This window comes from Hetaerina americana, unplaced genomic scaffold (genome assembly GCF_022747635.1).
Source record: "Hetaerina americana unplaced genomic scaffold, ioHetAmer1.1.p SCAF_9, whole genome shotgun sequence".
Taxonomy (NCBI): Eukaryota; Metazoa; Arthropoda; class Insecta; order Odonata; family Calopterygidae; genus Hetaerina; species Hetaerina americana.
The window spans coordinates 18,772,589-18,799,910 of NW_027287538.1; the positions used below are offsets into that span (position 1 = coordinate 18,772,589).

Sequence of the window (27,322 nt, forward strand, 5' to 3'; positions counted from 1 at the left end):
ATGTAATCTAATTCATAAAGTTATTGTATTCTTTGTAAATTTAGGAATTCGGTAGTTAGTTTAGTATTTGTAAAATTCCAGAATTGACGATTTTGTACTGGAGTATGATCTCAACTATATCAGTTGCTGGAAAAGCCTTTATAATAAAATAGTTGTTGAGATGGCCATCCTAATTTTTTATATTTTAAAACTTTCAAGAAAAAAAGATGTATACATATAACTATAGCGAGATGAATCACTTTGGCGTTACCTCTATCAAAAAATAATAGAATTCCTATTCGTTTTTTAACTTGGCAGTCATAATCATCCAAACATTTGTTAAATCAACAATGCGTTGATGTTATTTAATAATTATGGTGAAAATTGTAAATATGTCAGTAAAAATCAAATGGAAATTCTTCTATTATTACCGCCGATTTTGAAAAGGTCCGTTTTAATGAAAAATGGAGATAGCATTCGCTCTCAACTCAAAATTCATCGTTCGCCATTTGCCATTGTCTTTGGACACGTTGAATTCAATTGTACATTAGGCATCCCCTCGCCTTGTTGTGCACGGAAACGTTAAGAATAATATTGCTTCTTTGGAAAAATCTATAATGTGGGTATTTTTTTATGCCTTTGTCAGTCAAAGTGAAATATTAATTCGAATTTCGCGAAAATGGGATCCTAATGAATTTGGATTGATTGCAGAATTCAATCGCGTGCAGCGTAGAGGAGATAGATTTTTAAAACGTTGCTGTGATAAACTTAGTAGCGTATTCGAAATATTAGAGCAGCTTGACTGGAAATCACTCACGGGTCGAAGGTTCGAAAATACAGATTAAATCTCTTGCATAAATTGGAAGGAGGTCTCGTTAGCAGTGATGTTGTAAATGTATTATTACCCCCATCGTACTATGGTAGGAGAGATCATGTCAATGAAATTAGAGGGATTAAATGTGGAACAGATATATTTAAGTTGTCATTTTTTCCACGAACGATAATGGGTCAGAATAGCATTTTCCGACCGCGGTAGGGTCATATACGGGTAAAAATTAGTCTCTTGGACATGAAATAAACTCTGCTGTTGTTTTTTACTCTAAGAAATGGTATAATCTTTTCATGAAGAGATTAAATAATAAAAATTTGAAATTTAATTTAATGATTAGAAAAAAAATTACGGGTAAAAGTACCAGTATCTTTTTCCATTACGGAAGGAAAAAATCAGCTCTGCTAATCTCAGAACAAGCGTGGTATCAATTCCCGGGGTGAAGTTTTTTACTATGATTTTTGTTTCGTCCGGGATGCACCCGAACAATCCGAACGAGGCGTGGAGACGATCTCTTGCAAAATGCGACTCGGCACTTCTTGGCACGAGAGTCTCCATTGAATTTTGACTTATTGAGTTGAGGCCTTCGCTCCGACCTCGATTGGCCCACTTCGTCGTGTCGGTTGCGCATGAATCTACTGTTCGTTTTCATGCCCAGATTTTAAGTGGCGAGGTCGCGACTGCCTGCGAACCCCTTCGCCCTGTCCTAATCCCCGTTTAAGCACGAGACGATGGTGCAAACGGGGCAAGAAAAAAGGTGATGAAAACTAATTGCAACCCTGTTCGTCTGGTATGTGGCGCCCTTGCTGAGCCGTCCCATTACGTGGATTCGCCGTTTTCTTGGTTTGAGAATTGTTTTGCCTTGGAATGTTTTTCTGTAACTGAATGCGAGGTTTGGAACGACGATTTCACTGTGTCGAGGATTTTTAGAAACCGAATCATCGATGTACTCCGAATGATGTTTTAAACTCCTCTGAAGCAAGAGGGCATGCAGTCTGAGTTAAAGTTTACATCATGTATATGTAGTCTGCCGCAGGTTTTACGCTGTCTTGCCTCCGTTTGGTTAAAGGCAGACCTCGCCTCTTACGATTTGCGACACGGTTTTCGCTGAGAACAAATACCTTAGTTATTGCCACGCAAGTTGCGGGAGCATAACTTGCTGATTCGCATAGAAATTTAGCGTTCAAATCTGCAAATTATGCTGCCGCACCCTGTAGTTGCGAAAAAAATGACTGATATCGTAGATGAATGTCTATTGTAAAGGTTGTATCCGGTAAGACGTACAATGAAATACAAAATAAACGTTCAGATTATCATTTTTATAATCATAGTAAAGTGTGCAATATGTTCTCGAGTGATACAAATGTCTATTATTTTCGCCATTACCAGCATGGTTTTCACGAAGAAGACAAGACTTCAAGACAAGATTCTGCTTCTCGATTAAAAAAATGAACGCGTGCCGAATTGTTCGAGGAGGAAGTGGTGTCTCTTGAAGTCGATTGTGGCGTATCTTATGGATCATAAGAGACGCCACTGAGACGGAGCAGACGCGAGTGTATTCAGTAATTAGGCCAACTCTTTTTTATTGGGCTTATTTTTTTGGCAGATGGGGCGTCGCGAATAAATGGAGGGAATTAAGCGCGGCAAGATGCGCGCGAAGTGGGATTGACGAACGACGCACATCACAAAAAATAAGACTTCGTAGAATCTTTGAACTTCGAGAGTTGAAACCTATGACAGCTTCTGAGAAATCATTCGGGTGTATTCCGGACCGTTACAAACCGTTTTAAGTATTTGAGAAACGTAAGAAATAAATGTGCAATAAGATTGAATCAATGGGGTTCAAATATTGGCAATTGAATATTAACTGGTAAAAATCAATTAAAATAGACTCAATCTCGCATGTCTCACGAGAGATTCACTGTGATAGTTGGGTGATTAGTGAAAACTATTCTTCCATTGGAGCGAGTAATTAAATCTGATGTCTAGTTATGCTGTTTTAAACGATATCGCTATCCTTCTTCATTCCTCAGGTTCATCTTCGCTAAAAGCTGAATGTGGATGTGTTTTATAAGGAGGTAACATTAATAATATACCAACACAGTAATCACAGCCAACACAGTCAAGTAACATCAATATAGTAACCTTAAGCAGGTGAGGTTAGAGTTCGCCCAATACGTCCAATGGGGTATGGAATCCACGAGTCAGTGCGACGGAAAAAAATTCTTTAATGCGTTGCCTTTGGTTTTCCAGGATTCGTTAACCGTAAAATCACAGCTCGAATGAATCTAAGGTTGTCCTAAGTCACGTGAAATAGAACCTGGGGTCTGAACCCTAAACCTAATACCAACCCTTAGACCCCGATTACGCCCCTAAACGCCACGGTTGCCACGTCCCTGGTGATAATATTAGTGCCCTCATTATTAATTAAGCAAATTAAGAACCAATCTTCTTAAATAGAAGACGATGCCCGGTATTGGTGCTTTGAATCCGCAAGCTTTTGCGTCAGCAAGCTAGCGCTGTGCCCACCCACCCAAAGGAGAAGTAGTGGATAGATATTTTGTATTACTGGTGGTTGTTTTTGAAGGAGTATAGAAGATAGGTGAAAGATTATCGTGGGAAATATTTTCCCATACATCGCGAAAGGGAAATATTTTTTGTAGGGCGAATCGTTCTTTCCGGGGAAGCTGTGAGAGCGTTGGTTTGAGGGAAACCGATGGAATTCCTTCTTTCAAAGTGGGGTGCTGGAAAGGAAGCTCGATCCGTGGGACTCCCCGCTCCCACCTGCCCCTTGTCCTGGCACCGTAACGCTCTTCCACACCGCCTCGTATGTCATCCAACGTCGAGATGGAATGCCTCCTGGATGGGCCGTTCTTTGAGTGGACTCGACGGTATTTCTCTTTAAGAGTGCACCCCAATCGTCCGGAAAGGCCGTGGATGCCAAGTGTACCGGTTAATTTGTGGTAATCTCAAACCAATTCTTTGTCGTCCCATTCAACCACTACTTTTCAATATAATGGGGTATAATAATGGGAGTATGCGCGCCTCCGATTACTTCAACGAAATATTTTGAATTTGTTCCAGATAGGATGAGATGCTTTTTTTTTGTTTGACGGCGAAAAACTTTTCAAATCCGTTCTTGGGCTGAAGATTAAATGAAGTCATCAATCAATCATATCTCGTATTCGTTGGATCACGTTCTTCGTATAATTTCAAAGTAAGACAAGCGTTGTAAATTTAATGGAGGACACGTGGGCTTTTGGAAACTTCTAAATAAACAGGGTTACCACCCGGTCAGCAAAGTCAGGAATTATTTTTTTTAATTTCTTCAAAGATTTCCTATGATTGTTTTTTATTCATTCAAAGATCCAGGAAAAAATTGGAAAAGGGCCGAACGTTTTGATAAAGTTGGCGATTTGAGTTTCAATTCGGGAATGTGAGGTAATAATCGGTAATTCCCGAGGAGGAAAATGATTCTTATAGCTATGAGATCACTCCCGGCTTGCCGTATGCCATCGCGGTTGCGGACCCTTCTGAAAACCATAACTAAAATTGGACCTCAGGTATCATTGCGAAGCGTTAAGGGATGACCCAAAAAATAATGATACGCATTTCAGATTTCAAATAACGGGGAGAGGAAAACGGTGAAAAGGACGCTATTATTCATCGAGAAAATGGATTCATGACACTGATTGCCTTCCTGATAAAGTTATCATAAAGATGAAGATCTTAAAGCGCGAGACGCATGGAATGTCGTTCCTTTTCCTCACCCACTTAAATGAAAACAGGGGGGCATCTGTTGATTTCATGGCTCTTGGTAAACGTTCACTGTCTTCGTGCGTAAGAAAGGGATTTTTGTGAATGGGAACGTAGCGGCAGTTTTCACAGCAAATTAGCCTTTAAAAAATCGCAAAAACACACTCAAATGCGCAGGCTGTTTTTTATACGAAGGAACATGCCCTCCGGTGTGTGAATTTCACCCTCCTTACGGGGTAATACGAGTTGACTCTCTACTTGCCCCACACTTGTTTGGTCGGTTACTCTGAATCGTTCTTGGTATTTTTCCGCTTGACCTGCCTGTAACCAATGTATGGCATAATTATTTCCTTTGTAATGCATCATATGACTGAAAGAGTCGTCACAATGACAACTCCCCATCCTTTTTTCTACTTTTTAACAGTTCTTCGATGCAATTCTTTCATGAAAGTTGAAAATGATACGTTAATCAGTGTAGGTACATGTCGCCAGTTCCTTTACGTGCGCGGCTGTACTCTGCACGGACTTGTTTGATTGGAGAGATTCCGACGCGGAAGCGAGTTCGCGCGCCATGTCGGCCGCGGCGGATGAAATATTAACAAATTGACCGATGTCCGGCCGTCCCGTTCCCCGGCCCGTCCCCCGCCCCTTTCTCGCCAACAGAAGAGTGGCCGTCTCGGAGACGGCGGCCGCTGAGCGACATCAATTCTAGTGGAGACGTTCAATCATCTTCCAAGTGCCTTGGTACCCCTCCCCCCGAGTCCTGCCGTTCACCCCACCCCAACCGTCCTGCGTCCCAGAGGACCAGCTCACACAGCGATCGGTCATCCCCTGCGGATTAGGGAAGACTCGCAGTAATATTTCGCTATGATAACGGCAATTTTATTTGTACCCTGACACACGAAAATGGATTTAGAAGAATATTCGCTCGAAATTAAACGATTTTCATATTATTCTATTTTTTTAAACTGTGGATTGTTATTTTTTGGATGAATTAATTATCGTACTCGTAATGGATGAATTAATTATCGTTATCGTAATTTATGTTAATCGTACATTATTTTCCCATTCGTTAGATTTCCCATTAAGTTGTATGAAGGAAGAAGTTAGTTTTCGAGTTAGTTCAAGCTAGGGATTTGGGGGCTTTCCACTGCAACAGTAAATACCCCACGGTACGATTGTAACTGGGTAAGTAATTAGGAAACTAGAGTAATTTTTTACCTCCGCGTACTTTCTAGGTCTCTTAATGCCATCCAAAATGCAAATTCTTTTCCTCGCGCTAACCTTATATTTTCTTCCCACTAATATATATCCTTGTGTAAAGGCGGTGAAATTAGCAAAAATTAACTTCCAGTTCCCTTCCAAGTCGAAATTTCAGGGAAATAGTCACTCTTCGGGGAGTTAGTGACTCCAACACAGATTACCAGAATTTATCAATCCCAAAAACGTTTATACGGTTTGTTAGCTGAAGTTTATAGGAGTAGAGGAATACTGCTTACTCTACGTCAAAGCTAATTCTCACGTAGATGAGATCCATTAAGATAAAAGTGCATTTTTAATCGATTGCGTGTATCAATAAGGAAGTAACCTGGGAAAATATTAATTATGTTTGATTGCAGTTGGCTTTAAACTAAGACTTCATCAACTTGACCAACAAGTTTATGTATTTTGCATTAGTCCTAAAATAGCACTTCGGCCTTTACATCGGATTTTGAATAATGAAATAACAATTAGGCAATTTCATACACAAAGGCCCACGGTGGAAGAAAAACTACCTAGGCGGGACTCGAACCCACGACCTTTGGGTAGGCAGGTGAAGACGTTATCCCGCCGCCACTGGGGTCGGCAAGTTGGACTGTGTTTTCTAGTAGTGCCCGTTAGAGTGGAAAACGTTCATTTCCCGAGTATTCATGTAAGAGATGAATGCCTGCCGTAGAAGTGAAATGGAAGTCGACGAGAAAATTTTCATAAAAAATGCGTGACTTATCTTTTATTACTTATCTTTTATTTGTTATTGCAAAAGGTATTCCATACTCCAGCTCGTTGTACCTACTTCCATGTTTATTTTCCGAACGGGCTGCCAAATTCTCTTATCTAATTTTCACCGATTAATCTCATCAGTTATGATAAACAAAATAATTCTCAAGCTCGGCGTTATAAGTGAACGCCGAGCATACAAATACGTAGGACGCCGGCTGCCTTCGTTTACTTTGCCGGCAACACCCCTCGGGTATGCGGAGAATGCGTCTCGGAAAATACGATGTGAGATTTGATGATGTTTCCAGGGAATCTTGTGTTGGGCCTTCGAAATATGTACTTGGAGAGTGGGAATAAGAAGGGACTTCGTCTATAATTAAATTATGGTCGAGGATCGATGCGCTTCGAGGCAGGGTTAGCCGGGAGTGCCCCTGGCGCTTTCCGATGCATCGGGAGGTTGATTAAGAGGCGTTCGTGTGTGTGTATAAGCCATTATTTCCTTAGTGTTTCCTAGTCCGAAAGGGAAAGAATCTCGCAATTTCAGTCAGTAGAATTAAAATCATCAAATGTGGAAGCTTCCGTTAATTCAATTGGTGGTGGCTCAGGTGGAGGTTTTGCCTCGGCGATCAAAACTGGAGTCGCAAGTCGTGTATCAGGCGTAGTGTCCACGTGGTCATTCCACGTCAATTTTTGTTTCTCTCGAGACAGCGTCGAGTTGCAATGAAATTGAAAAGATATTTCTCCCCTTCGAAGGGCACACTAGCAATCTCGCATGCAAGGTGTTTTCGACTTGGTGTGCTGAAACACATGTGAGACGCAAGTAGGTGAGAATTTCTCGAGATGGAGCAGGCTAAACGCGTTGTGAAATCTAAGTCACGATGATCAGTGCTGTTTGCATGTGGATCAATTAGCGGTCTCCCGACTTCTTATGGGCTGTTGATTAAGGGCCGCCGCGCGTCTAGCGGTCGATCGGGAATTGAGTCGGGAACCTCGCGGTGCGGAACTTTGCAGTCGGACTCCTTGCTTTTGAGTTGCATGTTCCGTCGGTCCAGCCGTCCGTAAAATACTAATCCACTCCTGAGACCGACCCTGTCCACGGATTTTGAGTAGAGGTTAGTAAGATTCCCATTCTTAAAGCGGAGGCGTGAATGTCGTATGTTAAATGGGAGAGTTTGAAAAAATAGAAGAAAAAGGAGTAGGTTAGGCGCGATGTATAGAATTGTTAAAAAGGACGAAGCATGGGAAGATTTTGGGAAAGAGATAGAAAGCCTAACTATAAGGGAAAAAACGACTATATTTTCAAAATAAAAATAAAGACGCAAAAAACAAATAAGAAAAAATACTCTTTTTTAAATAGAACTATTATTGATTTGATCCAGCTGCCTAGAGATTTGTTTGAGCCCTTCCCATCCAATTTTAGAAGTTTTCAGTATAAATGTAAAGCAGCCACTGGGTGATAAACTTCATTTTAGTTATTAAAATATTGTTTGTATGTGATGAGTAAGTTTTTTTGTATGTGATGTGGTAGTGTCATTGTATGTAAGAATATTTTGTCTCCTATCTGTTTTTCTAGTGCGTGTATGTGTGCATTTTTCATTGTAAGAGTGATCATTGACCAAACTTGACCGTTGCCACCAGGAAAATCGCCTAATTGCAACGTAATTCTTAAATAATAAAAAAAGCTGGACCGTTGTTGGCGTGAAAATTTTGTGTTGATTACGTAGAAATTTCAGCTAGCAGTGCCACTTGAATACTTTCTCCTCTGTGGACTCTAATCCACTGCGAAGAAAGTATTTTGCACTCTAGCCGCGTCGGTATTCCATTGATGTCTCCGTAGCTAAAATACCGTTCCTGAAAAAAACATTGCGGAAACGTATTCTGCGTCATTTTTAAATGCTTGCAAAAATCACATTTTAAATCGTCACTAATAGATTTCATAGTTTCGAAACATTCACATAATGTTTGCCTACGATTTTTGGCTATTCAGGTTGGTTAAATTAAAATCGATAAAACTTAGCTCTTTCCGATTTTCGTTCGAGTTGAATTTTTTTTAAAGACGAGTTTACCGTTATTGAATAAAAATGTATGCGTGTTTAGGAGAAACTTGAATTCGTCTATTTTCGCAAATGTGTAAAAATAGTTTCCTCACCTAATATTCCATTTCCGACCCCTACACTGTGTCCACCACCATTCGCTGATCATTCGCGTTGTCTCGTACGAAAAGCTTTAAATACGTTGCGTGGTATGTGATCCGTGATCAGATCCCGTATTGAAAACATCAGAGATATTGTTAATGTTGGATTGAGTTGACTACCTGGGTCCCTTCGTTCAGGCGTGTCTGAAACGCTCTAACATATCTCCTGCATCGGGTCACATGCCTCTCAAGGAGACTTCTTTCCCTAAGAGAGAAAGCCAAGTACAGGATATTATCAGCCGTGGGTAATCGGAAATCATTGAGTGACTGAATCGTCGGAATCGACAACGTATCTGGTCTACTAAGGCCCTGGGAAGAGCTAAATCCTGGAAAGTAATGGACTTTCAAATCACCGCAAAAGGTTTATTTCACCTTAGACTAAACGTACCACCTTAGTATCTCATTCTGTTTGGGACTTGGCTCTTAAATGATACGCTTTTTCCTGTAAATAAAACTTTTTGTCAGCTGGATATCTTCTCAAGAATCTGCCCCAGACATTGTGCATTAATGTTATTCCCGGGTTAAAATTTCACGAATAATGTTAAAAATAAAAAAAATACATTAATTTCTTTATAAATTTCCAAATGTGGAATTCTGTCCTTTGCAGTTGTTTCACGAAATTAACCCAACTTAAAAAAAAATACCGACCCGTCCACGGAATGTTTTTAAAAAAACAGGACTGAAGATTGAGATTACGCTTTGAGTTAAAATTTAAATTTCTGTTTCAATGAGTGTAAGGAAACTTGGATAAAAGAAGGGGAATGGCTTTTTTCGGCGAAGTGAAGGTGGTATGTACGAAGAAAGAAGGAAATATCATGGGGTAAAAAAAGAGAAAGCTTACGCGGTGCGTAGAACATAATTTCCTTTGGGAGCATCAAAAACCTACTTTAAATAAGTAGCCTTGAATGGATGAGATGAATTAATCTCATAGTCGAAATCTTTCGAAAAAAAGTCAAAGGCTTCGTCTATTTTAGAGTGGCCATTCAAATTTCGACTTTTTTCTTTGGATTGGTCTAATGGGAAACCGGTAAGTTAGGTGCGAGGCGGTGTTTTTTTTAGAAATTCTAATTAAAAGAAACAACTTCATGGGGAAAAAGGTACTGCAGGTACTTTTTAATCGTATTAAAACTCACATTAGTCATTTTTTTCTGTTTCCTGTCCCGACAGCATGGGGGAGGGGAGGGGTAGAACTTCTGGTAGAAAGTTTGATAAACGAATGTAATGAAATTTAGACGTGCTTTGGGATATGAATTCTGTGACTTAAGTAATTTGAATTATCTGGATATAGGCATACGCTTAATTTACAACATATTGGGGAAGTGGTGGAGTTCTGAAGTAAAATCTGTCACACTAATAGAATATTCATCAACTAAGTTTGTTCATTCGGCTTTTCCTAGTCTTCAGTTTTCATCGTGCCTAGGATATCTATGTATGGAGTATTGTGAAATCGGCGTAATAAAAGCACTAGGCATTTAGCAACTACTAAGAAATCTAAATAATAAATTCGAAACTGAAAATAGTCCAAAAGTTGCATTCCAGTGTTGCTAAGGAATCTGTGGTTGATGTCCCTGAAATAGTATGTGGAAATTCCGTTTCGGATGCTCATTGATTGACGGCCACACGGAATAATATGGTGGGTAGGATAGGTGACATATCCGTCCAGTATATTCGCACTTATTTTGCAATTCCAATATTTTTCGTGCACTAATTATTTCGAATGTGTTAGATTTCACTGAACTTTATTTTTCAATATCGCTTGCCTACAAATTAATATGATCATGATCTTGATTAGGTAGAGTAATAGACTTGTAATAGATTATCTTAGACTACTTGTGCCCTTAAATTTCGTACCGGTTCACCAACATTTTTTTTTTGCTTTCAGTTATATTAACGTGTGTTTCTGGTGTTCCAATTGTGGTCATTTTCGTGAAAAATTGATAAAATATAGGAGTTTCGTATAAATCGTGATAAATTTCCGTGGATTTTTGTTTATCAAGAGGTCGGAGAATTGGGTTGATTTTTTTTGTTTGGTACAAACGTACCAAATCCCTTCCTCATCGAGTCACTGTGAAGAATCACAACCGTCCCACATACTCGAGCGTACTCCCAGGACCATTTGCACGTCTTTGCAGTCCATCCCAGCCTCTGAGCAGGAATGCATTCTCAATCCTCAGCGAACGCCGTTCGTGTATCTCTCAAAGGACCGGATTAATCTCGACTGGCCTGCATCTCCGTGTTTGCCCCGTCATCATTTTTTTTCGTACTAACATGCTAAGCTATCATTACAGGATATTCTAAGCTAACTGTATTATAACCCTCCGTAAAACGATGTCGAAATGTTCTTCGGAAATAGTCACCGCCTCCGTTCCAATTTATGACCTCTTGAGGAGGACTACGTATTTTCTCTCCTCCTTTCTGCAAACATTTTCAAGAATTTTCAGCGTTAATTGGTCAAGAGCGCCAAGCTAATGATATGTAATTGCGGTTACATTAGTGTCGACATGAAGAAACAAAGCTTTCATTTTACGAGGTTTTAAAATGGGTCAAACGGGGGGAAGGAGTTTTAAAAAAAACTTGTGTTGTCTTGAGTTAGCGGAGAACCAGTGAGAAATCCAAGGCGAAATGCTACGAATGATAGTCAAAGACTATTTGCGTGTCTAAACCAAGTCATGGAGTGGATGTGTGACGGATTCAAATTCACAGTTAATTCTGACTCAGTTCCGTTCGATACCGAAATGAACATCACCCAATTCTTTTCCGTCTGCTCCTCTGTCCAAGCTCCGAGGTCACCTCATCCTCATCAAGTCGCTTCGGAGGATCATCCATCCCTTTCCATTCCCGCACACTCGAGCGTAGTATATTCCAAGAACCATTTGCGCGCCTTAGCGATCCATCCCGGCCTCCGAACAGGAATGCATTCTCCTCAATCCTTCTGTTCTCAGCGCGCGCCGCTCGTGTCTCTTTCAAAGGGCCGGGATTAATCTCGACTGGCCTGCATCTCGGTGTTTGCTCCGTCATCAGTTTTTTCGTGCCAAGGCGTCATTCACTACTCTCATGCCTCATCGTTTCCGAATCGATTTCTCGAAACCAGGAAGTGAGTCTCTCCTCGTCCATTCGGGAAGTTTTATTGTCACGGCGGACAATGCCTTCTTTTGTCTCGTATATGATGTGGGTTTCTCATAGAAATCTGTAGGCTTGCTGCTGCTATAAATATTTTTCGCTGCGCATCAAAAGAGGTGGACGGTGGACAATGTGTCACATCGTATCTTCATGCAGACGTGAATTTTAGGCTAGGCTTTACGGAGCGAGTAAACAATGGACGTAACGAATTACCAATGATGAAACCTTACGATTGGGAACAGGGGAAGAAGGGAAGTAGTCGAAGGCACTGCGAAAAAGGAAAGGCGAACTTATTCCACAAATTCTAAGGCATAACAGCCTCCCGAAGAAGGGATAGGAACTACGGACAGCCTCTGGAAAATAGATCGACTACAAAGGTTAACTTTGGGGCAAGGACTGACTGTAGCTTAAATGAAAGTAACCAGAAGATGCGAAACAAAAGAATGCAGAGTTGCATGAGATCTGAGAAAATAATTTAACGTGTCCATAGGGACCGAACTCATTAATTTGAATAATTATTCAACCGATATGCAGAAAAAGAACTACTATTTATAAAATGAAATAAACAATTGTACTAGATGAATGACTGTGACTGTATAACTTCTACTGTTCTTCAGGAATACGAAAAGGAAGATGCTAAACGTTCTGAAAACGTAAAATCATTGAATAATATTATTATTAGTACTTGGGATTCTACCGGTTAAGGTAGGTTTTGGATGGACTCAGTCTATATAATTGTACCCAATGTATTCAATTGCCCTCCTAGCCAAAAACAATACCTGAGATCGAATGATAATATATAGAAATAAAGTTCAGAAGTGTCTAACCAGTATAATTTTAAAATAAATGTCGAAATCTTAAAGGATTATTGTGAATTAACAAGGTAGGGAACGGAAGCCATCCGGTTCTCACCACATTCATAATATTGAAATGAGTTCAGCCTTTGTGTCACTGGGTTAAATGAAATGCCAAGGTGGTGCGGGTGAAAAATGGGTGGCCCTAAAAAAATTGCGTTAGGTTGAGCCAAGTTATTGACATTCGAAAGGTCCTGATGTTGTGAAACTAATGCTGATTGAGATCCACGTAAATGGTCTAATAAGATTGTTTTTCCAAAGAAACAAAGGGAAAACACCATGAGTGTTTAAAGTTGGCTTTAACCTCGTGGACAGTGGCGCCTCGCGCACGACTACGAATGCATGTGACATTGTATGTACGGTATTTCGTCATAACATCTAGTTCCTTTAAAAGCCCCAAAATTTCAAAGATTGTTTTTATTTTCTACAATTACAATTTAATTACATAGGTTTCTAGAAAAAGAAAGGAGTGAAGTATTACACTCAGCATAATCGAAATTTATGTGGATTTCATCCAAGTCAACAAATTTGCAACAAATGGAGTTATCGGACTCTCTCTGCTTTCTTGTCCCTGTTGGAAATTACCAAATTATCGAAGTCGTGACATGTTTTCTCCGGACTCCACTTCTCCAGACACATCTACAATAGCCGAACCGTTGTTCTCGAGATCAAAGTGTTCGGTTTTTTGCCTAATGACGTTACTACTTACTTAGAAGCTCTGCTGGGGAAATTTAAGCGTGACAAATGTCACCTTCCATTTAAGAAAACAGTGTAAATTAAAAGTTTGATTGATCGTCATCTCCTTAATTACATTAATGTATTCATTTTTCTCCCACAGGTGGTGCAGGGGGAATCCTCTTCTGTAGGGGCCTAGGGAGATCAAGGTAAGATTTCGTAGTCATATTGATCAACCTGTACTTTAAATTGGTCGTTTTAGAGTCCAAGCGAGAATCTTCTGATTAAAGGCTGGCGGAAGGATACTACAAACATGGGACAATGATCACTGGGCCATTGAAGTGCTTTTGAGATAACATTTAAAATATCAGAAATCTTGTTTTTAATTTGAATTGATAATCTAGCTGCATTTCAATCAGTTTAATGGGCATCTATTGGCATCCATTACAAATTATCTTCATTCATTTTCCTTAACAGTGGCTGAGTCAGAAATATAGTCGGAATGAAGCATTGAGATTTTATTTTTCATTGTTTTATTTTATTTAAAAATGCCTGATTATTTATTAAGGCATCGAAATTATTTAATAAGGCGTCTGACCCTGTGGGGTGTGGCCATATCAGGATGGTGTCACCTTAAAATCACTATTGAGGAGGGCAGCTGGAAACCACTCGGTTATTTATCCCAAGAAATGATGACGAAAATTTGTACGAAAATTAGTCTGCTACTACAGGACTCAGCCCTCAGGGTCTGGTTTGAGTGTTGTGCTCGGCAGCGGAGGAGGTAAGACCGCCGAAGTCGTCAACATGCGAGATACTTGCATGAAAAAATTTAGAAAAGGGTATGGCAACAGAAAAGAAAACTAAAGAAGAAAAACCTTACCAAGAGAATAGGAACTTGAAATATTAAGACAATGCTTTGGAGGGAGAAATTGGAAAGTATCAAGCGAGAGATGAAGAGAGGAAGCGTAGGCACGTTAGGCCTAGGCGAGGTGAAATGTGAAGATAGCGAGAATTATTTGAGCGATGGTCACAGAGCAATACGTACATAGCGGAGAGCCAACTTGAGGTTGCATTGCAATGAATAGGAACTAGGGAGAAGGCCAGTGAACGAGCAGGCGAATGAAAATATGATCAGTAGAAATAAGAGCAGACCGGGTGAATCTTGTGGTAATCCAGATGTCTGCCGGCAAGCAGTTACAGGGAGGAAGAAATTAATTGAGTTTACGATATAATCAGTTAGATGAAATGATTTCGAATTTATTTTGTAGAAAATGCTTGGAATGAAGAGGGGGATATAGAAATTATGGAGGAATGGAATGCGCTTATTGGTGGAGGGAAGTACGGGAATTGAGGTAGGTCAGAGGGCGGTTGATTTAGTTGTTAAAGTGTCCATCCATTTATTAGTGATGGGAGATTGGGATGAGACGGTAGGTGAAGGAAAAGATAGTAATGAGGTAGGGAAATACGGCTTAGGAACAAGGAATGACCGACCGTTGGGAGAAAATCTAGAGATTTTCAGGACATTCATAATGAATAATACCTAGTTAAGACACCACAGGAGGCACACATGGACATTATATTATGGCTTAGATTATATTATTTTTTGACATTAATTTAAGAATGGGGTGATCAACCCACAGTTTCCCAGTAACAGATACGGATTCGGATCACAATTTAGTACACATGAAGTGTAATGTTCAATTTAAGAGAAGGGAAGGTATTGCAAGACAATGGAATGTGACTAAAACGAGGGGGAAAGGTAGATTTATCTCAGTTAACAGATAAAGCGTGTAACAGAACGCTTCACGTGTTGATACCGAGAACAGACAAGGGAAAAGAGCTTATGTCTCGGGATTATATAGCCTATGTTCCATGCATGCATATTTGTAAAAATTTTTGACTCTGCTTGAAAAGAGAGAGAGCGGGAGTTGAATTAGTTTTAGTTTATTAATTCATTCTTTAGTTCAAATATTAAATAACTGTCCTCTCTCTCTATCTTCAGAGATGTCCGACTGGTGATGGCGGCCCTTAGGACTAAGGGGCTGCTGGGCCTCCTCCCCCTCCTCATCCTCCTCGCACCCTCATCCCACGCATTCTGCCCCAGCGGGTGCACCTGCGACGACCAAACCCTCGTTGCGTCTTGCGTCGAGGCCAACCTGGACGTGGTGCCCATCACCCTCAACCCGTCCATCCGGCGACTCGTCCTCAAGCACAACAAGGTCCGCGCCGTGGATGCAGCCTTCCACTTCTACGGGGAGTTGGCCCACGCTGACCTCTCCTACAACCACCTTGTGTCCGTGCCGGCCGGGTCGTTCGAAGCGCAGCGGCAGTTGGCGAGGCTGTTGCTGGACCACAATCGCATCTCAACGCTACACAACCGGACCTTCGCGGGCCTCCGTTCCCTGTCCGTCCTGGGCCTCCGCGGTAACTTTCTCGAGGAGGTTCCGGCAGGGCCCTTCGCCGCCTTGCCGAGGCTGCAGGAGTTGGATCTGGGCGGCAACCGAATCTCGCGCCTCTCTCCGGCGGCCTTCGTCGGTCTCCCGGCACTCAGAATCCTCCAGCTGGACGACAACCAGCTGTCTTCCGTGCCATCTCCGGCCCTAGCTCCCCTGCCGGCCCTCGCCGAGCTCCACTTGGGCCTGAATGCGCTCGGGCCGGCCCTGCCCGACGATGCATTCTCGGCCCTCGGCCGTCTCTCAAAGTTGGACATCTCGGGAGCGGAGCTGACCTCGATCGGAGAGAACTCCTTCCGAGGCTTAAACCAGGCCCTGAGACGCCTCTCATTGGCCGACAACCGCCTGAGCGCCGTGCCCTCGGGGCCCCTGTCCTTCCTCGGTAGACTGGAAGAACTCTCACTGGGTCAGAATGATTTCCAGGAGATAGAATCGAAAGCGCTCAAAGGTTTGACTAACCTCCGAGTGCTCGACGTGTCCGGGTCCAGGGAGCTGCAGGTCGTGTCCCCGGAGGCCTTCTCCGAGAACCTCAACTTGGAGACCATCATCATGAACGCGAACCGCAGGCTGGCGGAGTTGGGCGAGGGGGCGTTCGTGGGGTTGCCGCGGCTGCGGAGGCTGTCGCTGCGCGGCAACGCCTTGAGGGAAGTGCCCCGCTCCCTGGCGGCGTGGGGGGCGCTGCGCTCTGTGGACGTGTCAGAGAACCCCCTGGAGTGTGGCTGTGGTGTGCGGTGGCTGAGGGATATGTTGGTGCGGCACCCAGAAGGGGTGCCAGAGGATGGTGCGGATGAGGTGGGAGGGGTCGTGGGAGGGGAAGCCCTTTGCGACGCCCCAGCACCTGTGAGGGGCAGGGCCCTGAGGGCCCTCTCAGACGAGGAGATGGGCTGTGCTGTGGCATGGGACTCAACACAGAAACAGGTGGGTAATGCTTGTCTCTGGAACAACAGAATTATTTTGCCATTACTTCACTGCTTGGCTCCATTGCCTACATTTTTGGAAATAATATAATATTAGCATACACACCATGTAGTAGATAAAAACTGATCTTGCAGAATTTGTGCATGCATTGTGCATATGGACACTGCTTGGTGGGTTCAAGTTTTTAAATACTTAACCAAGCCCATAGTCTGATAGATATTTTAAATAGTTTAGTTTAAATAAGTTTGCCAAGTAAGTATTTCAAGGGGAAAATATTTATCTAAAAAATTACAGCATGTGAAGGCAACCGTACGATTTACATTTAAGACTTGTTTTATTTCAAAAACATTTATTTGATATATAACTTCTAAAGTAAATAATTTTAACCACATACAAGGAGGAGAAGGATGAGGCAGTATTTTAACTGCCTCTATGCTCTACTCCTAGAATTACAAAGCTCTCTACTAGTTTGATCCCATTATCACAGCTGTTTTCTTCTATGAACATTCCTTCTTAAGCTTGTATATTCCATTCTGAACACTTGATTTATTGTTCTCTGGATTATTTTTCCTGTTCATTCATTATGTGCCTCTATTGTAAATGTCTCTAAAAGGAAATTATTTCTATGGTTATATTCTTCAATAATTGTATGTACACAATTATGCCCTTCATATCAGATGTTTTAAATAATATAGTGACAAATTTATTTGCATGTCCTACTCCCCGTACAGTTTATCCTTGGACTCGTAGGAAATTCAAAAGTGGAAACTAAACTATTTAGTTCAGTGACCAAGGAAAACTTCATTCAATACTTAATTACCTTTGTTTGGAATTTATCGTTTAAATACTAACTACCTCATCAGAGAATGTGGAATAAACAAGGCTTATTTGTCCGAATTCAAAATTTATTCTAAGTTTCATGAAAAATATTTGGCAGTGGTGAAAAATTTTGAACAGGGTGACTTGAAGAAAGTTTGATTTTTTGATGCATTGTGGTCATCTGAACTGTTTTTACTACCAGAATTGCAAAAAAAACTTCAACAGCAATGATGAACAATATCATTTTTTTGAGTAGCTGTGGCCTAATTCATTCAAATACAATCATACAAATTTAACTTTATGCAGATTCTGTAGGCACCAATAGTATATCATATATGTTTGTTTTATGTATGATTTTATTCATTCATTCCCTGTGATGTTTTGCAAGACAGCTCTTGTTTCTTGTGGTAGGTGGATAAATCATTTTATGGCATGAACTAGCACTGCCCTGGATACTTCAGTGAAATGTTCAAAGTCGAATGCTGTGCCTCAAACTGGCCTCAGCTAGTGCAATACTTCTACCATCTTTTTGGTCTCAAATGTGCTCTGGGCTTAAGGTATCTAGGAATCCTGCCCAGTATAAGAATTCTGGCCTGTCGTATGTTTTCCTTCCTTATTGTTACTGTCTTCCAGTTCTGACACAATAATAATTCAATAAAATCATGTCCTTTAACATTAAATTCTGCCAAATTCTATCATTTCATGGATAACTTTTTACTCTTTAGAAGTACTGATTTCCTGGATAATAATAAATAATGTGGCAATTGATAACAAAACAACTCAAGCCTAAATGCAAGCACAAATATTTGCTGCCATCTCTTGAATAGCTGCCCCAAACACCATTTACTAAGTAAGTAAATATAAATGTGACCTACATAGGAAGGTGAAATCATAAGTTACAGCAAATCAACTCTGGAATTAACATACAATATAGTCCACAAAATGTTTGGCTTTGTCTTTGTCAGGTCCAAGGAAGGGTTCCAGTTGTCTGTGGAACTCCACATGCCAAGTAACTCATAGTGTCAGGTACCTACAGTATTATTTCCATCATCCAACGTTACAAAATTTTGAACCATATATATTTCCAATGGCCCCTCATCATTCTTAGTAAGAGGACACGAATTTATATTATTATTATTTATTATTATAAATACACATGTGCTAATAGACACTGTCAGGTGGCACACAAGTCCCAAACAATTGCAAAATATAATACATAAAACCAGACAAACACAGATCTCTTTAACAAAACAAGTGAATCCCCATCCCATTTACAACCATTAACCAGCAAGAAAAAAAAAGATACATAAAAAAAAAAATTAAGGTATAACATATAATACCATACACCACACATAAATCAAATTTTTACATATATACCTTACATCTATTCTTAAAAGTATACACTCTGTTAGGAAAGGGCTCGAATATTTTTGCAGGTAAGGTGTTCCACTCAACAATTGTTCTATTTAGAAATGAAAATTTTTTTTTATTTGTCCTCTGTGCCCGGCATTTTATCTTAAATTTGTGATCATTTCTGCCTATAAAATTTGGGTTCCCCGCCTCTTTCCTTAGATCTGCCCAAGCTTTCTCCCCCTTCAAAATTCGGAACATTCCACAAAGTCTGCTTACTTTCCTTCTAGTTTCTAGAGGTTCCCAGCCCAGCATTTCTAGCATGTCAGACACACTCTCCATCCTCCTATGCTTCCACAGTACATATCGGGCTGCCTTTCTTTGCACCTTTTCCAGTTTTTTAATATGACCTTCTTCATGAGGGTCCCATACAAGAGAATGTATGTCTAAGTATGAGAATCTATGTTTAAGTGTAATGTGCAGTCATTTTAATACTGAGCCAATAATTATTTGTACTCTCAGGGCCGAATCAAATGTACTAGCCAAAGAAGAAAGAAAATAAAATTCTAAAAATAACATTATTTTATATTTATGCCCAATTTTATTTATTATTTGATAGAAAAGGCAGTTGAAATCAACTGAGATGCTTTCAATAATAACATTTGTGACTTCTGAAGAAAATTTAAAGAGTTAAATGAGTATTCTAAAGAATTTTTGTATAGTATTGATGTTTCAAATAAATTGTCTAATAAATCAGACGGGATTGTATTACTAGAAGTAGATAACCTCCAGTTTATGAACTTCTCACAAACTTTTCTGAGCTTCAGCATATTTCAAGTTTTAACCTGTATTCTTCATTAACAACTTTTGTGGAGAACTGATTAATGGGAATCATTTGTTAAGGATTTATTTAATTTTATGCCCAAAGATTGAGATCTGACTAGAAGTTCAATAAAGTGCTGTTGGTTGAAATAATAGAGCATATTAACCATAAACACCGTAATCAACTAGAAGGTTGATTTGGTAGGTGATGGTAGAGTTCAACCAGTACTAAGCCCCATACGGCGAGTGAAATTCACACATTAACAGAGCATTAAGGTGGGCCAGTTCCTTTCCCTATGCCAGTTATGGTTTCCAAGGCATATCTGGTACCTGAAATATCACCTAGCTTGAGTGGGGTTGCAGGTGCCGAGACAGGCTTACTCGGGAATCAATCCCGGGTCCTCCGGTCAGTATTCCAATGCTCTACCCCTTGACTACTGCAACCCACAATATAACATACATGGTGTAAGAAATATTAACCATATTTTTATTATTATATGGTGATCTACCGGTTAAGGTAGGTTTTCGGATGGGCTCAACTACCAAATAAATATTTTGTGACTCCTGACAAAACACAATCCAGCAACCTAGTCTACATCAGGTCCCTCTTCATCTCTGAGTACTTTCTTCCTCCCTTCATCCCGTCCAACTTCCATACCCTGTTCCTGCCCTTTCCTTGTTTGCCTAACATTCTCCCCTCTCTTACAGTCTTCAACATCCCACTGCCGGTCAATACTTCATCCACTTTTCCTGCCTCCGTAGGATTTCTCCCAAAAAACCCATCTCTTCACCCACCATACCAAGTACTTCCTCATTTGTTTTCCTTTCGGTCCATTTCACCTTCTCCATTCTTCTTCACACCCACATTTCAAAAGCCTCCAGTCTACGTCTATCCTCCTGCTTCAATGACCATGTTTCCGCGCCGTGCATAGCTATGCTCCATATCAAAGTTTTTATGAGTCTTTTCTTAATATCCTGACTCAAAGTCCCTGTCATCAACTCCCTCCTCCTTGTGAAAGCCTCTTTGCCTAGCGCAATTCTTCTCCTTACGTCCCTACTACTTTGACCGTGTTGGTCCAAAACACTACCGAGATACGTAAACTGTTCTACACACTCTAGTTTTTGTCCTTCTATTTTAATGCTTAACTTAGTCTTTGTCTTTCAGGAAAATTGCATCACCATTGTTTTATTTATATTGATTCTCATTCCGTATCTGTCACAATGAACTTCCAATTTACTCAGCAGTGCTTGCAATCTCTTGAATGACTAACAAACTAAAGCTTGGTCGTCAGCAAACCTAACTGATTTTACGAATTCCCCACCCACTTTCATTCCTACCTCCAGTTCTTCCCATGCCTCTTTAATCATTTCCTCTGCATACAGGTTGAAAAGCAATGGTGATAATGGGCAACCCTGCCTTACACGTCTTCCTAACACTGCCCAACCGGACTCCCCGTTCCCCACTTGCACCTGAGCAGTCTGAGACATGTACAAGTTGTGGATTAGCCTCCTTTCCCTCCAATATATTCCTATTTTCTGCTATATACTCATTAGATTTTCCCAATTCACTCTATCAAATGTTTTTATATGTTGGAAAATATCAAAAATGTAATTTGCCGATGAATTTGAAGGGACTGAGACCCCATCCCTACCCTGATGTGTGAATTTGGGCTTAGTACTATGTGATCTCTACCCTTGCCTAGCAAACTGTCCTTTTGGTTGAAATCTGTAGTTTTTATGCAAACAGAGTTCAAAATACTAGATTTAAGTGAAGAAAAATCTAAGATGGTAAACTTTTTAAAGTAATTATTAAGTAACTGTGGTGTTTGCAATAAAATGATACACATAATTGGATTGCCTAATCTGATTATATCTCTGTGTGTTTGCGGCATAATTCCGTGTCTTAATCATTGATTAATGTATTTGATGCAGGCCGTGATTGGGGCAATATGTGCAGTTGTCCTGGTGGTGGTTGTCATCCTAGCCATCATCCTCTACCGTTACCGAAGACGGGTACAAGATGCCCTCAAAGACTACCGCTGGAACAACCGTGCCATATCCCGCAAGGAGCACGAGTACCAGAAGACGTTTGCGGATGAGGACTACGTGATCAGGGCCCCACAGCAGCACCACAACAATCACATCCTGCCCCCAAACCATTTGCATGGACTTGGAGCACCCATTGCCCCCCCACCTCACTTGTCGGGCCCCGGTTTCCGTCCCTCAGGGATGGTACCTCCCCCGCCAGCCCTCAAGCCCATCCCCGTGACGGAACTCTAGTGGCGGCAAGGGGCGGGGGCCCGTCGGGGCCGAGGAAGGGCCCCCCGCCCCAGTGGCAGAAGTAGTGTTCGTCCAATGGTTGGGACAGTGTGCGGTGTCATAGAGCAAGGTACCTAAAACCATGGACAGTGCAATAGCTTTTGTTGTTCTTTCAAGAGGTGTGGCCTTTGTTTTTTTCATGGGCCTAATGATCTTTTAAATTTTAACTTTAAATAATCCTTTTCGTAAGAGTAAAAAAGGAAGTGATTTTCATGATGTGTCGACTTCACAAGACCTTGTATAAGCTGCCTTGGATTCCTTGCAATTCAATCTGCAATTCCTTTGCCCATAAGGTAAGATGGCACACCAGTGGGGGGCGGGGGGTAGGAAGGGGGAACAACACCAGTGAGTGATTAGAGCTGTTCATTTTGGAGAGATTTTCCATTTTTCAGTTATTTTCCTGAGAAACGCTCAAATATTTGAAGCAGAAGTTGATGAAGCTCGTGTTGTGAGCACTTTGAATTTATGGAGGTAAATAGTGCAATAAGAAGCCTGAGTCTGAATTTAAGATATTTGATGTAATTAAAGTTTGAAGTGAGTTATAATATGGGTTTGCGTACAGAGTAAATGCTCAGCAAGACTTCGAACTTTTGGCAATATGATTCATTTAAAAACATCCCGAGAATTCGAATAATTTGATATGGTTTCCCTGAATCCAAAGATAGGAACCCAACGACTATTTTGATAATAATATTAGGTAGGTTTTATTTTCAGTCATAGTTTCAGTATTGGAAAATTATATAAGTATTCAAATTCTGTAATTAATTTCTTTGATTTTGCTAATAAATTAAATTCTCATGCACACTCAATATCCCACAAGCTGGGACTATTCTAATTAATACACAAAATGACAGAAAAATGGAAATTTTGGTGTGGAATAGAATGGAATACTTTTGACATGGCTTAACTTAGCCAGCAGTCACCAGATTAGATTGCATTTAAGGAATTTTAATTAAATAAAATATCTCTAGTACCTGCAATAGGTGTATTGAATGTTTCCCTTTTGAAAAGTATTAAAAAAAATTCATTTTTGGTTATATGTCATATGTAAGCATGCTGTAATGCTGTAACTATTTGTTGATCCAATTTTTTCGAATGGGTTATGCAGAGTTTTTGATGCTAATTTATTGCCTTAGGTTTGTTGGTTTGCTAGCGTTTAAACAGCTAATGCCCGTAGTCTGACAGTCATTAGTTTATCTTTTTAGTGTGTACAGTTGTAAAAAAAATGGATTTAGAATAACTGAATATGATTGGACTGATTTTATATATTTATTGTCTTTTACAAGTATTTTTCTAAGTCGTATCAATGTGTAAATAGAGGTTATGTAGTTACATAAATATGTCAAGGGCATGTTCAGCATAAGCTGACAAACTGAGTGTAATTAATTTTGCTGAGACTTTGTATTATGAAAACTATCTTTGTTCAGCAATGTATGTCTAAACATTATCAAACGAAAGATTCTAAAGAATTATAAATTCAGTGGATAAAAGAATGAAACTGTTTTCATTCTATATATATACATATATATATTTTGTCCTGAATGTGAAATAAGTACTGCATGATAAGTTTGTAGGCTAATGTGTATTCTATTACAGGTTCACGAGGCTAACCTTCGAAAGTCTTATTTCTTTTCACGAATCTCCAAGATGAAGTAATGATATTTAACTTTAGTTTTGTGCTTTTAATGCTGTTGTGTTAGGTGAGTGCAAAGGAAGTCCTTAGTGTAATCCAAGAAAGAAAAATGTGAAGCACACGTTCCTGAATCAAATATATATCAAAACATGGTGTCATGGATGAAAGTTGAGGCCAGAATCAATGTGGTTGATTGGATTTTGAAAAGAAGTCATGGAATTAGTTTTGGTGAAAATCAAATGTTCTGCTAAAATGGTTCCATTGGTGAGTTTTAATAGACTCAAAAATTTGAAAAGCAGCCTTGCCACATTGTGGTGATTGTTGTGTAAAAGAACAGTGCACACACTGAGAGACTGGTATTTCAGTCAAATGGATTCATGCAAATTATAGTAATAGGGAGAAATTTTCCACAGAGGCATCTTGGCCTAAATGGAGTCTTGTGATTCTCAGCCTAGTTATCTTGATAAGTATAAATGGTGATTTTTTCTACGATGTGTACGCGGCCCAAAGAAAGAGTTGGTAATTTGACTTGAAAAATTTTCTTCCCTGATTGAGGAAGTAGGTGTGAAAGGGAAGTGAATGGCACATGGTATTTCATTGAAACTCAATTTCAAGAGGTGTGCAGTCTTTCAATGATATTAGGATGTTAGAGTGAATTTTTTAATTCTTTGTGATTTTCTGCATGGCAATTCTGCCGAAACTGTATGTTGTTATTTCATATACCTGACTCTCCTCCTGCATAAATCAATGAATGATTGTGATGTCTATGTCGATTTTGTAATTTGTAATCAATATTCTCTTCCACAGTGCTGGCGCCTATTTTAAAACTCTGCAATGATTGTTCACTTATCAATTTTTTTCAAATTTCAAAATTTGCTTTAATTTGCTTGGCATTGATAAAAAAATCTATTGCACCAATTTAATTATTACTCATTAAAAATAGGCTGGCTGATTAAATTTCAGTTCAGTTTTATATTAATTTGTGGGTAATTTCAAGGTCAGTACTTTAATGCTGTTAGTTTTTTCATGATAATTTTTATTTCGGTGAAAATCTCCTTTGAAGAAATGGGTTCAAGTTCACTTTTGGTGCATGTAATGCATACTCGAATGTTGCCTTCATTACAGTTTTAGACAGAACACCGGGGTAAAGAAAGAATGGAAGTGTTTTCTTCTATGCATTTGCCTTAAATACAAAGCAATATCCCCTTAAATATTTCCCTATAAATAACATAGCTTTTTCTATTACCAAGAAATGTGTATAATTAATTGTAAGTATGTCTGCATTTTATTCATCCATGATCATAAATGATGCCATGTGAGTGAAACAATTTCTAAAGGTTTCAATCAGGCTAGCCTAAGTACTGGCGAAATGATTTTTTTCTTCATTATGTCTCCATTGATATCATGAAATCTAAAATAAAACCAAAATATTTACCATAATGTTCACTCAGAGGTAATATGTGTACATACATTGTTTTAATTTGTACATAATGTTATTAAATCCAGTGAAGAATTCAATAAAAACTTTGGAAAAATGGCTTTTTCTTTATTATTTGTCTTTTTGTAAATAAAATATTCTCCCATCAAAATCATGTCCACCATAACAGAGCGTGGATGGAGGGAGGGAAGAAGGATAGGAACAGGTTCCTTCCCATCATTACTCGTCTGATACGATCTATCTTCAATCAAAATCAATGGTAAATGGTAATCTAAACTAATTTTTATCAGGCAAGTTTCCTGAACAAGCAGAGACGTTGTTGCCTTCTTTTCCACATGTGAAGCAGCTATTATCACTTCTCCTGTAATCATACTGCTGCTCCACATGGTCTACAGGCATATGAAATTGTCTTCTTTTCCTTTTCCTTGCCCAATGCAAACTCCCTAATTTCTCAGCTTATTTTTAATGCTTGCAGTTAGTTTTTGTCCTCAATCCTTTCCTTACCAGTGTGAAGCACATGCATATACTACTTTTACAAAGTGATTAGGTAGTCGGTGTTTGGGTGGCCATTTTTCCCTCCCTTTTTCCTGTCATACTGGGGTATAAGCATTTGTGCAGTTATTGTGCTTCCTGGTAGGAGCTTCCATATCTGTTCTGTTACAGTTTTCCAAAGTGCAGCTACCTCGCTACATTATCAAATCCCTACATTACAAAATCACTATCATTCAATCACATGTCACCCACCATACTCAGGGCAACACTGATATTCATTGTTTGGTTTTATTTTGCATTTTTCGAAAAAGTAGCAATCTGCCAGGTGTGAAACACCATGTCACCTCCCCCTATCCCTGCTAAAAAAATGGCACCATGTGTTTTCGTCCCCAATTTAATCCTCATCGCTATACATCCCTGTAGCAGTGATTTCTTTCCTCCACACATAAGTTTGATGTCTTTTGGGCATTGGCAGTACGTATTCCCTGCCAGATAATATGCTATGGTAAATTAAACTGTTTCTGGCATGACTTGGTGGAAAATCTTCATATTGAAATTGAAAAATAGCTAACTTCGGCTTTTCCACACAGAAAATATATTGACGACCTAGGTTTTGATACAAAAGATTACAAAGCCTTGTTGTCAAACAAAGACAATTTTGAAAAAATACCTTAATGTATTCAAGGCGGAGAAAGTTAATGCAGTAGTTGTCTTGGATAGAAGCGACTAGATAAAGAAGTGCGAAGATTTCATCTCGAACAACAAAGCAATAGTTTCAACTGAGGACCCCACACCCGAATACCTTAATAAGCCCCTGGGAGAAACGCAACCTAATACAAATGAATCCATCAGTGCCCAAAATTTTTTGGTTGCCAAAAATCCACAACATCAATGCAAGCGATCAGTTTAGCAGTGTACCTATTCAGCCTGTATTATTTTCCCAAGAACTTGTGTGTGTTGTCAAAATAATACCAATACGAAATGTCCAACATTATTCCTGTAACTCACAGTTTGGGAAAGGTAAGGTAAATTATAGTGTGACAGTAACAAGGAGAAAATATGGGCAAGTATAACGAAGGTGGTTTAATGGTTTGAAATTATAAATTAAGTGGGATAATAAGGATAAAGTAAAGTTGGTGATCACGAGCACAATGTGTGCTGAGGAAATATAAGATAAAGGAAAAATGGAGGGCTTGAGGGTGGGGTTCACAGGGGACTACTGACTGACAAGAAATGAATGCATTAATAGATACAATAATTAATCATGAAATAATCATCGTTCTTATGAGAAGATATTTGAGGACAATAGATACAATAATTAATCATGAAATAATCATCGTTCTTATGAGAAGATATTTGAGGACAAAGAGAAGGATAATTTATTATTCACGTCTACTTATGCACGTATGACAAAAATATATATATACGGTAATTCAATTCCCCTGTATTCCCAGGGTATGCCACCGGTGACGTGGCATCTTACCCCCTCTTCGCCGCAGATCGGAGCGACCCCCTCCTCGGCCAACCCTCCCTCGAGGATCCACCATCATCCACGGTGGGCCCCCCTCCCCTTGACTCCCCTCGCGGAACAGCGACCGCCTCTTTGCCACTCTGAGTCGAGCCATGTCACCGCTTACTTCGCCGCTTGGACGAAAGGATGACGTCATGGATACACACGCGACGGCGTTATCCAC

General features: G+C 39.9%; 1 protein-coding gene across 2 annotated transcripts in view; it reads left to right on the top strand.

Annotated features, from left to right (window-relative positions):
• Nucleotides 1-25,222, top strand: part of LOC139698710 (insulin-like growth factor-binding protein complex acid labile subunit) — a 1,245,847-nt gene extending 1,220,625 nt beyond the window's left edge. For both annotated transcript variants that reach the window (XM_071597590.1, XM_071597591.1), the window contains 3 exons: nucleotides 13,548-13,593; nucleotides 15,387-16,755; nucleotides 21,679-25,222. In XM_071597590.1, coding sequence (XP_071453691.1) covers nucleotides 15,403-16,755; nucleotides 21,679-22,026 — 1,701 coding nt within the window. In that variant the 5' untranslated portion in view covers nucleotides 13,548-13,593; nucleotides 15,387-15,402 and the 3' untranslated portion in view covers nucleotides 22,027-25,222. The remainder of the gene's footprint in view (nucleotides 1-13,547; nucleotides 13,594-15,386; nucleotides 16,756-21,678) is intronic.
• The last annotated feature ends 2,100 nt before the right edge of the window (nucleotides 25,223-27,322 follow it).